At 41.2% G+C, this 17,504-nt stretch overlaps 1 protein-coding gene across 1 annotated transcript in view; it reads right to left on the reverse strand.

Annotated features, from left to right (window-relative positions):
• Positions 1–2,806: 2,806 nt before the first annotated feature.
• The window catches only part of CD99 (CD99 molecule (Xg blood group)), a 32,298-nt gene continuing 17,600 nt past the window's right edge, over positions 2,807–17,504 (reverse strand). The window contains exons 5-11 of the mRNA XM_083438153.1: positions 17,082–17,153; positions 16,323–16,376; positions 13,471–13,494; positions 11,666–11,695; positions 8,586–8,696; positions 8,258–8,311; positions 2,807–5,456 (exon numbers count right to left, since the gene is read on the reverse strand). Coding sequence (XP_083294279.1) covers positions 5,428–5,456; positions 8,258–8,311; positions 8,586–8,696; positions 11,666–11,695; positions 13,471–13,494; positions 16,323–16,376; positions 17,082–17,153 — 374 coding nt within the window. The 3' untranslated portion in view covers positions 2,807–5,427. The remainder of the gene's footprint in view (positions 5,457–8,257; positions 8,312–8,585; positions 8,697–11,665; positions 11,696–13,470; positions 13,495–16,322; positions 16,377–17,081; positions 17,154–17,504) is intronic.

Below are 17,504 nucleotides of genomic sequence, written 5' to 3' on the forward strand. Positions count from 1 at the left end.
TCCACTGGGCCGTCACTTACAGCTGCTCCACTACCGGTTTGGTCAGGGGAGGCTGAGGCGGCCCCTGGGTCTAGTAACCCACCAATGTCTCCCGAGCTGCAGAGACTAAGGTCTGAGAGAAGGAGAGACCTGAGTACTCGCAGGAGCAGTGCTCGCCTTTGGGCAAAACAGGGATGTGAGTCGCCGGGGGATCAGGACCAGCTGCTACCCCGACAAAAAGGCTGTCGGACCTCGCCCCAGGTTGTGGGAGCAACATTGCTGTATGCTAGATCCTGCTTGAGATCCCGTACCTGTCCTTGCCTGGTTTCCTGCCTCATGTCCTGCCTTGGCCCTGTCGGACTGACTCCCAGTGGAACCTTCGGATTCTGGACAGGTCCTGGACCGCGTTTCATGGATTACCCCTGGGCCCAGCACACCATGCATACTACTTTCAGGATCAGAGGAAGTATCTGTATGCTACTTCAGAACCTGCATTTCTGTACACATTACTTGTCTAGAGATACACATTGAAAAATTCAGAGAAGGGTGGATTTCAAGGCTGATTTTGTTTTGGTTCATGTAATGTTTCAGTGTGAATTAGGGTTAGGGTATCAGCTTTGAATGTGATCTGAATCCATTTTCTTCCCCATCCCTACTCACTACTTCTTCAAACAAATGGCAGAATCCAGAATGCCCATTTTTGGCACAGCCACATTTTTGTGCATGGAGTGACGGGGGGGGGGGGGAGGCTGTTCCAGGATCCTCAACCCTGGGCTGCTCTCCCAAACTATTATTTTCTGGGGCTCGTCTACCTGGGACACTAGTGTTGTATTGGTCAACTTGCAGTAGGCAACAGAATGAGAAAGCAGCCAGCCACAGGCAGGTATTGAAGAGTGTGCCTCTCTGATGTACAAATAGAAAACAAACTGATACTTCACAACCCAAGAGGGGACTAGAGTTTAACTAAGATTGATGTTTATTTTGTAAATACAGTGGTACCTCGCAAGACGAATGCCTCGGAAGACGAAAAACTCGCAAGACGAAAGAGTTTTTCGTTTTCTGAGTTGCTTCGCAAGATGGATTTCCCTATGGGCTTGCTTCGCAAGACGAAATGTCTTGCGCCCCTTTTTTTTTAAACCGCCAGTGCATTCCTATGGGAAACCGTCAATACGCATTGGTGCTTTGCAAGACGAAAAAACTCGTAGAACGAAAAAACTCACAGAACGAATTAATTTCGTCTTGCGAGGCACCACTGTAATGAGTATGCACCTACTTTCCATGACTGACACAGATTGCAGATTTGGAATCAAGTTGGCATACAACCATTACTTTCGATCATAGCATAAACACAGCCCTGCTTATGTTCACAGTGACAATTTTTCCTGGCTGGCAACTTTTTGCTGCTGTTGTTTACATCATGGCAAGGCTTTGAGGTGAACAAAGATAGAGGAAGCAACACTGGCTTTCTTCCTTACTTCATTCCTGCTCAAAAGTCAAGGAACAGGCCACGGGTTCTTTAGCTCCCTTCCTAAGTCACTGCAGTGAGAGCAACAACTGAAACTTTGGCAGAGCTCTCCTGATACAACCCCTCCCTGATGCTCCCTCAAAGACTGGCAAAATGGCATTAACTTCCTCTAATGCTCATGACCACCTGTGAATCATAAGTCCAAGGGTGTGAACAGATGGCACATGATGCCACAGACTTGCCGTAGCTATGCTAAGTCTGTTTCTGGATTAGATGCTGTAGCCTTGTGCACATTGCTTTAAGCACCCAAGGAAGAATTGTGGGGGGTATCAATAAAATAAGGTTATCAGTTCAGGTTGCTAAAGGGGAGAACTATATTCACTATACACCTATGAAATGGTGTAGTAGAGCCCCATCTCTTCACCGTGGCTTTTGAAAGCTATGATGGAGGCTATATTAAGGTCCTCTTGCTTACTTCTAGCTTACTGGCATCCTTCCAAAGCTACTCCAGATATTCACCTAATTTAAAACCAAACCAGGTCATCATCAGTTATTGTGTGCAGAGGAGGGCAACTAAGATGATCAAGGGTCTGGAAGCCAAGCCTTATGAGGAATGGTTGGAGGAGCTGGGTATTCTTAACCTGGAAAAGAGGAGATTGAGGGAAGATATGATAGCCATCTTCAAATATCTAAAGTGTTGTCACATGGAAAATGAAGCAAGCTTGCTTTCTCCTGCTTTGGGGGGTAGGACTCAAACCAATGACTTCAATTTACTAGAAAGATTCATACTAAACACCAGGAATAACTTTCTGACAATAAGAGCTGTTCGACAGTGGAATGGTCTCCCTTGGGAAGTTGTGAACTCTCCTTCTTTGGAGGTTTTTAAGCAGAGCTTGGGTGGACATCTGTCTTGGATGCTTTAGCTGAGATTCCTGCATTGCAGGGGGTTGGATGAGATGGCCCTTGGTGTCCCTTCCAAGTCTACAATTCTATGTTGACATCTTTCCGCAGGGCCTGCAAGACAGAGCTGTTCCACCAGGCCTTTGGTCAGGGTGCAGCCTGACTCCCTCCTTTGGCAATCTTTACAAAACTTTAGTTATGGTTGCCATCAATTTTCAATTTGATCTTAATTAATTTTTTATAATGTTTTATAATGTTGCACTATTTTAGTGTTGTTAGCCGCCCTGAGCCCGGCTTCGGCTGGGGAGGGCGGGATATAAATAAAATTTATTATTATTATTATTATTATTATTGACAAGCTGCTTTTTTTTTTTTTTTTGGTTTTCAATCCCAAAGCCTCTGCTAAAATCATACAGCCGTTTTGTCTAGACCCCCCTAAAAACATACAGACAAGCGAAAAAGTTTTAGGTTTTGTTGATTTTTATTTTAAAAAAAGATCACAAGTATTATGTCTTAATTACCAAATTCCTAGAAGTTCTTGCAATCTAAGGAACCACAACACTAATTCACAACCTGTGGCCCCCCAGATGTTGCTGGACTCCAACTCCCATCAGTGCCAGCCAGAATGGCCAATAGTCAACGAAGATGGCAGTTGTAGTCCGGCAATCTCTGCAGAAGCAAAGGCCCACCATCCTTACTCTACTTGAAGTTTAGCACACTCAAACAGCTAGTGTTTTAAGTCATTTTATCACATAGTACACATGAAATAAGATGGGATGAAATAAAACAATGATTTCCATTAGAAATTAATGGCCTGATTGTATGTCTGTTTATTCAGAAACAAGCCCCACTGACCACAATATAGTTTACTTCCAAATACATAAAGGAGTGCAGCCAATTTTATACACATGTCATTGGGAAGTAAGCTGTCCAGAGTTCTGTGGCGCTTTAGATAAAATATGCAAAGGTGTGGGGGTAATGGGCACAAAATTCAGACTCTGCTGTTTAGGAATGACATAGAAACATCTTTAGAAATCAGCAGCATTCCAATATTAAGCTTAGCATTGCTTGTAGTTTACAAAATGATTATTTTCTTTTTTAAAAAAGTATTGCCACTTTGCAAGTTACATTCAGTGGCACATATTGCCTCAAAATGCAATATTCTTATTGGGTTAACTGATGCACATTTGCTGTGGAGCATGTGCCTAGCTCAGTTTATAATATGATGAAGAACTGATCTTGAGTTCTGTGTGCATTAAAAATGGAAACAAATTTAAGCACCCATGCTCCACACGTGTGGCTAGCTCCCATCTAGTTTCTAGTTTAAGTAAGAACATGGCATCCAATATTGTTTTGATTACGAGAGTCATGCATACAGAAATCACTTTCTATGCAATAACTTTGATTTTACATTGGCACAATGCTTACATAGAAAGTATCTGAGTTCCAAAAAATAATGCTCATTGCATGATTTAGCTGGTTCAATTTTTGCTGTCAGCTTGTGCCAAACGTTTACCACAATCTTGAAACTGAAAGCATGTAGACGGGAATTTATTTAGATCCAATGAAAACAATCCATTTTCATGCTCCCAGTGACCATTATCAAGCCTTTCTGCGCGTTAAGTGGAATACAGAGTGCTCAGTTCATATTATTCTGATCAATTACCTACTACTATATTAATGGCACTTCAAGGTATGCAGCTAAAGGCATCTGCAATTGGTCAAACAAGCCGTGTTGGAAGCCATTTACTGAAAAATATAGCTAAGCGGTCACAAGAATGTCAACTTCTTTTGTAAATACGAAACAAGAGGAAGCAGGGCACTTGTGAATAATAAAGAGGTAAATCCCATAGTCAGAGGCACATGCTATCACTGAGTTTTAAATGGCAATTGCATTTGCTAAATTAATTTTTGGTATTCTTGTAGAAAACAACTCCAGCTCAGAGACAGTGGCTGGATGAGTTATACATGATATGCTTATGCAGCTGCACAGCTTTACTGTGCCCTCCCCTTCCACCCCCAATATTCCACACTTCATTTCAATATAATACAGTGGTACTTCGGGTTACAAACTCCGCTAACCTGGAAGTAGTTGCTCCGGGTTTCAAACTTTGCCCCAGGATGAGAACAGAAATCACACGGCAGCGGCAGGCCCCATTAGCAAAAGCCCGGCTCAGGTTAAGAACAGTTTCAGGTTAAGAACGGACCTCAAGAACGAATTAAGTTCATAACCCGAGGTACCACTGTATTGTTCTTTTGCATTCAAAAGGCCCCCAGTTGTAACATGTATACTAGATAGGACTTGCTCTGAGTGAGAATAAGTAGCAAGGCAATGCAAATAGCACCCCCACCTCCTATGCAATCATTGTAAAGGCAAAGGTACAATTATCAGAGATGCTCCAAAAGAGACATTCGATCTTAATCACTTATTCAAAGGCAAATACATGTACATATAAAAACCTATTGCTCACATTCTAAGATGACAAAAAAAAAGCAAAAGCCAGGATAAGGTTATGCAGTTTTTAAATAGTTGGCGTCTCTAGGGACAAGGAAGTTTAGCCCTATGTGTAGCATAGGCCTGAGGGCTATGCTTAACTTCTATCCATTTGGCAGATGGTTGTGATATATTCTTATGGGGGACAAGTAAGGTGCTGCATTTTAGGGCATGAACATGAAGAGGGCAAACATTTATTCCATTCCCAACAACTGAGTGGCAGGTGCAGCCCACCTACTGGCATTTAACCAGTATACATTAAAATCATCTCCTCTGTTAAGGTTCTTGCCATAATGCAAAATGAGAGTCTTCGGATAAAAGCAACAGTTTCCAACAAATACAAATTTGTTTTAAAGCCAGGAATCAGCAAGTATGCAACTTTGAACTTCAAAGGATAAACCACAGATACAAGTACTTAGATTTGTTAAAATGTCCATTCTCCCTTTCAAAAGACATTTTCAACAGGACTATTTTCAGTCTACTTTGCAACTTTGTGTTTTTTTTGCTGCTTGAAATGTGTGGTATTTTTTCAGGGAAATATGCAGGTTCTCTGTCCAGTTTTCTGGCCTTCGCTTAATCTTAAATGATGCTACTGTTTCTGCAAAAGTGTGCGTTGAACTAAAAAGGAAAAAAGAGAAACAGATTAGAGTATTCAAAGATTACTTCCTGAAGTCAATAAAAAGTGTGTTTAAGTACAAAGGCTGCTGCTAAAACTTCTTACAGCCCATGCCTAAGCATGCCTATTCAAAAGCCCCAAAACAGGACCTATGGGAACTTCTTTCCTAGTAGAGAAGCATTTTGTCACCACTGCAATCTAGAAGGTGAAGGGCTTTTTGAAGATGGGCAATACATTAGTCCTCTGTCATCCTAAACCCCGAAAGCCCTGAAAGCCCTCTCAGCAGTTGTTAACAGCCGTGCACTTTGGAGATGGAGAAAAATTATCTGATCATTATGAACACAAACAAAAGAAAAAGTTGCTGTCTTGTGCTCTCTTTTATAGGAAGCTTCTTTGTTCCATGCAACAATTCACCAGCAAAGTTAATCTTTCCTGCTTCCAGCTTGTTTCAGTTCTGTCCAAATTCTATTAAAGTTTCCCTAAAGCCAAGTCCTGCTAAGCTTTGCTTTATTGGCCTAATCCATGGACCAACAATAAGGGGCAGCTGTCAGACATCCAACATTCCACTACCATGACTACTAGCTGATTATTGTTGATACCTTTTTTGCCAATTGAAGTTGCAATACTAAACACACTTTCTAGGGAGTAAACTCCACGGGAGACGGTGGCGCTTACTTCTCAGTAGACAAGCATCGGACTGTGCTGCGCACCATTTGTAGCTTCAGCCTTGTAATCTTCAGGTTAAACACATATCCCTCATCATAATTCATATTCCCCTCCCTTTTTTGCTGCAACTGTTTCTTACACTTTTACTTTACGATTACTTAGGATTCATAATTTTGATTAAGCACCAAAATACAATTAAAAAATAAAGTAGCCATGTAGGGGGGGGGAAATCACCTAAAACACACATGCATACCAGATATTTATGTAGGGCACCCCAAAAGTTGTTGAGCTATTTTTAGACAAGCCTAAGATCCAGGACAATGTCCCCTCAGACGTCAATTCCATCTTTGAAATCACGGTAATGTGAGGGGAAACCCAAACGTATGGCAGCCCTAATTTATGGGTGTTTCCATAATTTAGCAGGCTGGAGACATCTTGATATGAAAGACTTATTTAAAGGGTAGCACTCTCCACTATTTTATGCATTTTTATTTAGCTGGATGCTTATAGCATTTAGTGGGTTCTTTTCATCACTGTAATTTTCAGAGATATTTTTGTTAGCTGATAATTAATGTCATTGCTTTTATGCTACAAGTCACTTCATGTGCACACAGAGAATGAGATAGACATCTTATAAACAAACCTGCTCCCCACCCCCATTTTATCCCTTGGTAATGAAGGGTTTCTGATGCAGTAACATCTCATCTCTGACAAAACACGTGTGTGTGTCTGTGTCCCCTTGCATGCACACATTCCAACACACACTTGTACGCAGAGCCCAGCATAAGCAAGATGGATCATCTGTCATTGTATTGGTCTAGGTTACACCTGAAATGACTGTCCAAAGAGGGCAGACTTCAGCTGGCACTGAAAGATTAAGTCAGTGCCAGCCAAATCTCAAGAGAGGTGAGAGTTCCACAACTGGGTGGCTATGGCAGAGAAGGTAATAGTGACAAGGTGGGGCAAAACCTGAACTGTCCGTTTCTGTTATTAAAAGTCATTCCCTGCTACTGCTGGGAAAGGTCTTAGCTCACTCACAGAGCATATGCTATGCTGGAAGTCCCAGGTCCAACCCCTTGCATCTCCAGGTATGGCTAGGAAAGATTGCCTTCTCAAACTCCAGAGCACCACCAACAGTCAGTAGCAGTAGCACATTATGCTCAACCAACCAGATCATTAATAAATGTTTCCAGCTCAATGCAATTATTTGGCAACATTTATCTTCAAAAGAAACTCTAGAAAACCTGCCATCTGAAGGTAAAGCATTGAAGAGGACTAATAAATAGCTCTTCTATTTTTTATGTACTAGCAAGCAAGTAAGATGTACAATTATTAAGGGCATATCTAATGATAGGCTACATGGCAAATAACCTAATGCGGCAACTCTTGCAAAACCATGGGTGGTGTTCAATGCTAGGCCTACTCAGGGTAGACCCATTGAAGTGAATGCACATGACTTAGGATCACAAATTTGAATGGGTCTACTTTGACTAGAACTTAGCTGAAAACAACACCGTGTCTTTTATTCTCTGTTTAACTATAAATTTATTTTGCTCTAAACAACAACAAATAGAGGATACAACACATTTGTAGCATTAACTATCTTTTCCAAGATGACATGAGATTCTACTAGCTCCGCAAATGCAACAGAGTTGGAGGTGGCAGAAGAACAATTTTGGAGCCGATAATGAAGAAAACACACCCACTTAATGAGCCAAGCCCAACCTCCAAATTGAGGGCATTTAGATATGTAGGCAACTCTCTGTTTGTGCGGAGGCTGCATTCTGGGTCACTACACACATAGGTGGAGTGTGTGCAAGTCTGCCCCACCCCATTCCAACCCTGCCATGCCCACTTCCAGATCTGAAAACGGCATAGAAATTGAACGTGCACAAAATGGCCAGTGCCTGTATCTCCATATGATACATCTACAGAATCTCACAACTGTCATGTAAAGAAGGCCAATAAATAAAGCTAATAAAAGGGTTAGCAAGGAAGACAAAGTTAAGTGAAAATTGAGAGTTGTTTGAAGGCATGTAGGAGGTCTGGCAGAATCCCATACATAAAGCCACTCTGAAACATCTCAAGTATGCAAAGAATCATACTCAGTTCTGTTTTCATAAAGAAGATTCCTTACCAGGTGGTTCAGAATGTGCTCCTTGTTGACTTTGCATATTAACATTTTCTTCATCTGTAGATACAAACATAATTTAGATACATTTATATTTCACATAGATAATTCAGCTCACATACATTACCTTATGCCCAGTGTGGGCGCATTTCAAACTTTAAGCCTCCAATTACATTAGGAGATAAAATTCTAATACTGTCATAATGCGTATTATGGAGGAGCTCTCTCTCTTTCGTGCACACACAAACAAGATTCCTCATGTCACTGGTTAGGCTAATAGAAACATTAAAGGCAAAACATGAAAAGCAAAAAGAAACTCAATATAAAAACTTACCACTTGCTTTGAAGCAGAGCTTTTTCTTCTGGTAGGCTACAAAACTTGAGACAGCCCCAGCTACTGCTACAAGTACTGAGCTAATAATTCCAGCTAACATTCCTGGATTTTCTGTGAAAAGGTAGAAAGCAGGATTAATCTGATCCACTTCTCAAAAGCCATATAAATAAAAATAACAGAGAAAGCATTTTTAAGAGCAATTTAATGACACCAGAGAATATGCACTTGGAAGAAATCACTGTATTCAATAGAGTTTACTCCCTTTTCTTCAAAAGACACCCACTCACAGCTTTCAAATAATGCAAATTTGAAATAAATGTTACATTTCATAATGTTTGTGACTGCTTGATCGTGTATTTACTACCCAGTAGTACTTCCTAAGGCAGGAAGATCTCCAGCTCCAATTACTTAGTTATTATGCTATGAACCTCCCTGAATACTATGGATAAAGAACTGTATACAATTTAAACAAATAAACATTTTTTTAAAAAAAGCTGCATTAGAAGAAATGCTAATTCTTCCATTTAAAATCCAAGCTAGATATTGTGAAATGTAGGTTTCCAACATTGATATGCATTGGCTTCTAGCTGAAAAATCCATATTCTTAAACAAGTCCATGGTGAGTTCAGGCATGGCAGAAAGGAAGAACACCCAAGTATTCAAACCAGTCATTACTTCATAGGCTCACACATAAAACCATGTGTGAATTATGTATGGAGAAGATGAATACAGGTAGGTTTTTCTCCCTCTCTCACACCACTAGAACTCATGGACATCAACACAGAAGATGTCGGAAGATTCAGGACAGACAGCGATGACCTCCAACTTGAATGGGCGGAAGAGAAGATAAAGACAAATTTGTGGAGGATATGTTTGTCACTGGCTACTAGCCACTCTGTCTCCATGGTTGGAGGCAGTATGCTTCTGAATACCATTTGCTGAAAAGTGCAGGAGGGGAGAGTTCTCTAGTGCTCTCAGGATGTGCTTGGAGGCATCTCATAGGTATCTGGTTAGTCAATGTGAGAGCACAATGATGAATTAGATGGGCCACTGGCCTGGTCCAGCAGAGCAATTGCTGTGTTCTTACGCTACAACTCACTGCTGTCCAATCTGCTTCCAGAGGAAGCAATGGCTCAGCGATTGTCAGATCTGATAAGGGATGCTTGCTCATGAGAAGTTTCAAGCAAGTGTATAGAAAGGAGAACAGATGGAATGAAAGGGGAACAGATGGCTAGACTTCCTCCCAGAAGTAATGACAAATCCGAGAGCTTCAGCAGAAATTTGAAGGGTCATCAATTTTCTGTTTCCTTACAAAAAGCTCAAACAATGCTTGGGGGGGGGGGGCTGAATCATATAGTGACAACAGGTTCCTGCCAACTGTGAGGAATGATAGGATGGATGCAAATCAAATTATATTTTTAAAAAACTTAAGGCTTTTGCTTACAAACCTCACCCACCCTGTTGCCACCCACTGTTCCCACCCCTTTCCTCTTCACTAACTCCCTACCCTACCTGCCCCCCCCCAGCTTGCCTAAGCCCCCCTTCCCAACTCACCCCAATCCCAAGCCTTTTTTAAAGAAGTGAGGAGGGGCTTCACACAATGGCTTGCTAAACCGTTGTGCGAAGCACCTGTTCCCCAATGTCAAACCTCACTGCAGCCATGTTTAAACATCATAACTGGGCTGCCTGTCACTCACACTGCTTGTTTGCTTGCTTGCTCTTCACACTGGAGTTGACAGGGCCACCATAAACTGTAGCATGACTACAGCTTTGCATTTTTATATATAAACAGAAAGAAATTTAAGACCATGTTATTTTGTGTATATATGTGTCCTTTACAATGTAATTGCTTTCTCTTAAAACAAAAGTAGGATGCCTGTGGCCCTGCAGTTATTGTTGAACTCCAAAACCCATCAGAACCAGGCAGGATGGCCATCATGGGAGTTGTAGTGCAAGTTGTAGGCTGGAGAACCACATCTTGTCCATCCCTATCTTAAAGAATAGAGTAATATTAAATTATCAGAATATAGTCCTACAATTAGCTACTAAATGAATTGATGCCTCTGATAAGAGTTACAGAAAGTTTTTCTATGTAAAAGAAAAAGTATTGTTGTTTCACAAAAATGAATACTATCCAGCAAACTTGAGTAGTATTCAACTAACTATTACTCAGAGTAAAGGTAAAGGGACCCCGGACAGTTATGTCCAGTCGTGACTGACTCTGGGGTTGCGGCGCTCATTTTGCTTTACTGGCCGAGGGAGCCGGCGCACAGCTTCCGGATCATGTGGCCAGCATGACTAAGCTGCTTCTGGTGAACCAGAGCAGCGCATGGAAATGCCGTTTACCTTCCCGCCGGAGCGGTACCTATTTATCTACTTGCACTTTGATGTGCTTTCAAACTGCTAGGTTGGCAGGAGCAGGGGCCGAGCAACAGGAGCTCACCCCGTTGCAGGGATTCGAATCGCCGGCCTTCTGATCGGCAAGTCCTAGGCTCCACATCACCACCCGCGTTCCTTATTACTCAGAGTAGGCCCACTGAAATTAATGAATAGGACTAAATAAAGTCCATTAGTTTCACTGAGCCTACTCTGAGTAAAAGAAGCCACCCACAGGCATTTCGTGTTTGCCTGATTAAATTTTACTTCCAGTCTGCCCAACAGCTATTAGATCTGTTTTGACCCATCATTGAGACTTTGCCATTTGTACTGTAATCCTAAACACTAGGAGTGGCTAACCCACATATCATATGTGGACACCAAAATGGTTTTGTGCCCCCTTCCCAACTGTAATTAAAAAAATAATAATGCATGTGAGAAGCCAACAACCCTAGATGACTGTGATGTGTGAACAAGGCCATTTTGGACTTTGATTTAGTCAAACATTGTGCTCTCCCTTGGATATGATTTAATATCACAGTAAGATGTCATTTGTAATAGTTCTGTCCCACAACCGACCTGATGAACCAGAACACACACAGCAAAGATAAAACTTATAGACCGCTGCAGCACAAAGGTTAACTTTTAGGGATGACTTAAGAATCCAAGGTTATAAGTGCCATTAAAAAACCTCACAAGCTTACCTTCCGCTTTGCCACCAGAGTCCGAGCCACCTATGAAAACAACTTTGTTAGAATATGCTTTGCAAACAGTAGCTCTTTATTCCCCCTATGATGCAACTGCAGTAAAAAGTGTTCTACCTTCCAATTCAAATATTAGCAGAGTAAAAGATAGTCAGAAGGATTCTTGTATTAACAAATAAGCAGTATGTGGAGGGCCCTTGCTATTACCAAGATAAATGTTTACATCTAAACCTGAAGCCTCTTCATATATTGTTCCTTCTTCTGCATAATCTATGAATAGCAATCAAAGGCAAGGTGCATATTATCAATCACTGAAAGATATAAATAGTGTGGTACACTTTTTCAAAGTCGGCTGATGCTCCTTGTCAGAAATGCTTACCCAAAGGTACTCTATCACTTATCCCTAAAGGGCTTTGACTTTGGAATGATCTCTGCCTCAGGTAACCTCTGTCCCCTTCATTGTTGAGAGACAGCAACTGAAGACTTTACAGATCACACAGAACTTTCCAAATTGTTGTTGTTTCATTGCCACTAGCAGAAATTTCTGGGTTGGTGTTTCAATGCTGTTTATTCTCTAAATATTTTAGTTTGGCATGCATTTTATTTCCAGATGTATTTTGCTGTTTATCTTTGTGCTGGGCATGGCCTAAGACTCCCAGAAGGCAGGGCGATTCTCCCTCCACCCTTTTTATAAGCCTTCCAGTGTTCCTTGGAGGAGATATTTAGAATATTCCCTTCCAACAATTAGCTGTAACCCTTTCAGTTTCCAGATAGCAGTGCTGTACTATGAAATACTCTGGATAGGAGCAGTTAGAGGGAAATGATACACAACAGCCCTCTGAGAACGCTGAATGCAAACACATAACTGCCCTTCCCAATATGTGAGTGGGAGTGGGAGGGAAAGAAATGTAAAAGTGTTGTTAGTGCTGCACTACTTCTATATAAAAGTGAGATGGCAGCAGAGAGGATAGTCAGACTAGAGCCGCAATATTATTACACAGGTCTACACCAACTGTTTCTACTGCTGATGTACTGAAGATACTGTGAAAAGGTAGCACAGTCTGCAATTCATCTTGGTCCCTTGCTTATTGTTCTACATCTGCAGGTTAACCTCACCTAATACATCCCTTGCTATCTGACCAGACATGATGGACCATCTCCTCACTCTACTGCAGTCTTGCCAATCCTTTTGTTTGTGTTTGTTTTACCCATGACTGGCTCATCAATGTCCATAGATATGTCTTCTGTTTTTCTTATTACAGTCGTACCTTGGTTCTCGAACAGAATGTGTTCCGGAACCGTTTGAAAACCAAGGTGCAGATTCGGATTGGCTGCAGGAGCGTCGGACACTCAGCTTCCAAAAATAGTTCAAAAACCGGAACACTCACTTCCAGGTTTAGATTGTTCAGGAGCCGCTTTGTTCAGGAGCCAAGGCATTTGAGATCCAAGGTATGACTGTAATCATATTTCTATCACACTGAGGTCCAGAACTACAAGCAATTGCTCTCTTGCCTTGTTTTGAGTTAGGCTATCCTTAAAATAAATTTGCTTTGATAAAAGGTATTAAGGACTGCCTGTACAATTAAACTGGATTGTTTTCTTGTTTTTCTTTTTAGAACCTTGCGTGCCTTCAAGTAGCTCACAACCCTATGGAAAGCATATGATGAGCAGTATCACCAAGACTTGCAAGAGACTTGCAAGTTACAAGTAAAACAACAATGTAACAAGGACATGTGTGCTATAACCTACAGCAGTTGCAAAGGTCTTGCTACATGGAAAAGCAAACATTGGCACAGCTCACATACCTGAAGAAGGATTAGAAGCACGGCCTACATTAAGAAAGAAAAATTGTGCATAACAGCGTGAGAAGCAAAATCAACATAAATTATTCGTAGAAAAGTAACTGAGAAATTATGAGTAAGTTAGCTGTGCACAAAGTTAGCATCAATTAGCTGTGCATAGAATACATGCAGACATAACCAATTAAAACTATGTGTTTGTACTTCTTTACTTAAAATGTAGAGTAACGTTCAAACTATCAGAGTCTTCTGCATGAGCCTTGCAAAACCAAAGATTATCCAGCCATTTATCATGCTCAATCAAGGTGATTCATGCATTTATCATGCATGATCATTTAAGTGTGTCCTATCTATGAAGGACCTTCACAGGGAGTTTCAAGGAGCATGGAGACAAATCTGAGCAGTATAAGTGCCACCGCTACAGACACTCACTTGTGCCATTAGTTCCTTGAATGGTTAGAACAGAAAACTAAAACTATTAAGCTATTACACATAAATAAAAAGTCAATGTTATTAACTGTGTTATGTTAAGAGCTTCTGTCTGGTCAGGAATGCTGAAACTGCTATTATGTACAATGGGGTATAGAAAAGTAGATTCCCAGAGCTGTCATTTCAGGACTGGAAACTAATTCAACAGATACTGGGTCCAGGGCCAGCAGGGGAACAGATTCTTGAGTTTCATTTCTTTAAAAAGCAAGCCTTTAGTCCTTGCGGAACAAAAGTTAAGAAAGCAAAATGTGCAGGCAGTATACTAAGCAATTGGTTTGCAAGATATGAGCCTGCTTCCATTTTCAGTGTTTTAGCCAATAACCAAGACTGTCAAGTGCTATAAGGAAATTTAGAGTTATACATGCCCTGAGAAGACCCAGTAATAGCTTCAGAATGAAGCAGGAAGTCCTTTCTCCACTGAAGCAATTTTTGGGTGTTCCCTGGTTTGAGTGCAATTCCATTTCCCCCTCTACATTCGGACAACAGAGAAAGACTTCCTGGTTCACTCTGAAGCTGTTTTCCCCCCATCGTCCCTAATAGAAAAGTGATTGTGGCCTTGAGAAAAAATTAAGAAATTCAAGAGTTTAGTGTTGCTGTGACTGGACCGTAGTTTGTCCACTCCAAAGCAAAAGGAATTTGCAAATATGAGCATTCATGCTCTTTCAACTCAGGGTTAATTTCATGCAAAAACTATTAACAATAATAATTCATCATTAGTATATTTATATTACAAAGTGGGCTTTTCATGGTAAAGAAAGCACGAGCTATATCAGCTGTGTTGCTATACTAATATTGGCGGTGGGGGCTAAGAGAAAGTAATGTATGAAAACCTGAAGCCACTTCATATAGTTGATGGTATCAAAAGCTGCTAAGAGATGAAGCAGAAGTAACAGAGTCACACACCCACTGTCTCTTTCTTGATCAGGGCAACCAAGGCTGATTCAGTTCTGAAACCAGGTCTGAAACTCAGATCGCAGAAGATCCAGGTAATCAGCCTCATCCAGGAATGCCTGCAGTGGCTCCACTACCACCTTCTCAGCCATAGTTGCAAAGAAAGGGATGTTGGTGATTTGCCTCTAGTCACTATATTCTGCTGGATTCAGAGCAGGCTGTTTAAGAAAATATGCATCACTGTGTCTTTAAGAGTTGTGGGAGGCATGTGATTACAACAATGAGGCATTGACCACAACTGGGACAAATTCAGTCGCTCCACTCCAACAAACTGACAAGATCTAACCAGCACTGGCAGTATCCTGTCTACATCATCAGACCAAATTAACTGGAACTGATCCCACAACACTGGATCCAACAATGTTGTGTTGGACACTTGGGCTGGCAATGCCACAACAGGAGAGCTGGCCAACTTTATCCTCAAAGTGTTTAGCCAATTGGTTACAGAAAAGGCGCTATGTGCTCCAGAGGTCCACCCTACCCCCTGGTCAGAAGTGATCAACCTCCAGACCATACAGAACAACTCTGCTGGTTGGCTTCTCAAGGATGTGATGCAGATATTGGAGTAGGATCTCTTCACTGCCCCCACAGCTTTGTGGTAGTTCTGATCACTCTGGAGCAAGATTTACACTGCTTATGCTCCTATCCCCACCCAGTCAACCACAGCTGCTCAATAAACCAAGGATGTATAGTTGAGCATTTGCCATGGCTATACTTTTACAAGATTTCTCAACTCCCAACCCATTTTTAGGCATTTCCTGTTTCAGAAATTAATAGCACATTGAATAGAAATGTTAGTAAAATCTTGTTTTTAAAAAGTTGTAATTAACTTACTTTCAGATGCCCGTCCCTGGGAAACATGTATTTATGCACAATGTTTACAGTGTCATTGCCCCTAACCCCCACCCCCTCAGCATCGAAGGGAAACATCTGTAAGAGATGGGGAACATGTGGCCTTCTAGCCATTGTAGGACTCCAGGTCCCATCAGCCCAAGATCAGGAATGATGGAATTGTAGTCCTATATCATCTGGAGAGATGCAAGTTCCCAAGCCCATCTCAAAATACCTACAGGTATTCTAATCAAGATGATTTCCAAGTAAAATGTTGAATTTCTGTTAAGCACCAAAGCTAAGATCACAACACAATCCATCTTTTTAGTTTGTCCTACACACCACACCCCCAAATAAAACATTTAAACATATTTTGGCTAGTAGAAAACTGTTTAAAATGTTTAAATTAACATTTTAAAAAGATTTGCTTAGTTAATGCAATTCAATCCAGCTAAATCTCAACTGATTTAGGGAAGATGATGATGATGATGATACCAGAGAACCCCCATCAAAATCCCTCAGTATTATAAAAAACACAAATGTGACATATCTAAGTATATTTATAACAGTTTGCACTAGAAACTTACCTTTTGGTGGATCTGGGGGTGCCTGACCATCATTTAAATCCAAATCACTAAAATCTTTGAAAAGAGAATATTTGTTAGAATGAAGTCTTCTAAAAACCCACAACATATATTTCCTATGGCAATCTGTACACTATGGTGTTTGTGGCACTTTTCCAGGGACCATAAATATGGCTACAATCCCAAGCATGTTTACCATGAAGAAAAGCCCACATAATTCAGCTAAGCTGGTTATGGAGAATGTGTAAGACTCACATTGAGTTGCTCAAGATGGGCAAGTGAACAGCCATGCTGGTGCCATTTTGTGAAACATGTTGGCATCAAGCCCCTGTGTGCATGATTACGATGGCAGCACTCTCCACCTACAGTGCCTTACATTACATATGTGCTTTATAAATTTATCCATGTCTCCTGCAAAAGGTCTGGTGCAGTACCAGAACACTAATTGAGCTCTAACCAGGTTCACAAATCACTTCAAATTCTGGTTAAAACTAAACCAGGATCAATGCTCCATTGCTGACAAAGGAAGGGAGTGAGAATGAGAGGGGGAAAGAGAGAGTGCATGTGCCTGCCATCAGCAGTGTTACATCAGCACAGAGCTGTAACTCTTGCAGATGGTGAACTATACAGATCTGAAGATTCACTGAAGTACAGATGAAAGTTATCACCTCTCTTCTTTAATCTGATATTGGATTTTAGTTTACTGACCATAACTGATACTGTCAGGCTATGCTCTGAAGTAGTATTTCTAGAGAAGCTTACCACCAGTATTGCCATGACTTCCAGGATTTGGCTGAGGTGGTGCTGGTGGTTCTGGCTTCTTGGGGTCATCAACTAAGAGAGAGAGAGAGAGAGAGAGAGAGAGAGAGAGAGAAAACAAACTTCAAAATATGAGAAGTAGAAAACACCTTGATATTCTGATTTTGTAGAAACGGTATCCCATTTTCCTTGCTTCTTAGGTAGAATAATGTACTTGACAAGCCCATCCACAATGGTAAAACTTGGAATCTAGCTTAAAGCCAATACCACCGCTGTGTGTACACGACATCCTGGCATACTCTCAGGTTATTTCATCACTTTCTTGTTCAACAGCTTTCATACCCTCAGAAACCCATCCAAATTAAGGAGGGGTTTGGCACAGGGCTATTAGGATCTGGGAAACCAGGGTTCAAATCTTCACTCAGC

Source organism: Podarcis tiliguerta, assembly GCF_965153285.1.
Source record: "Podarcis tiliguerta genome assembly, chromosome: 4".
Lineage (NCBI taxonomy): Eukaryota > Metazoa > Chordata > Lepidosauria > Squamata > Lacertidae > Podarcis > Podarcis tiliguerta.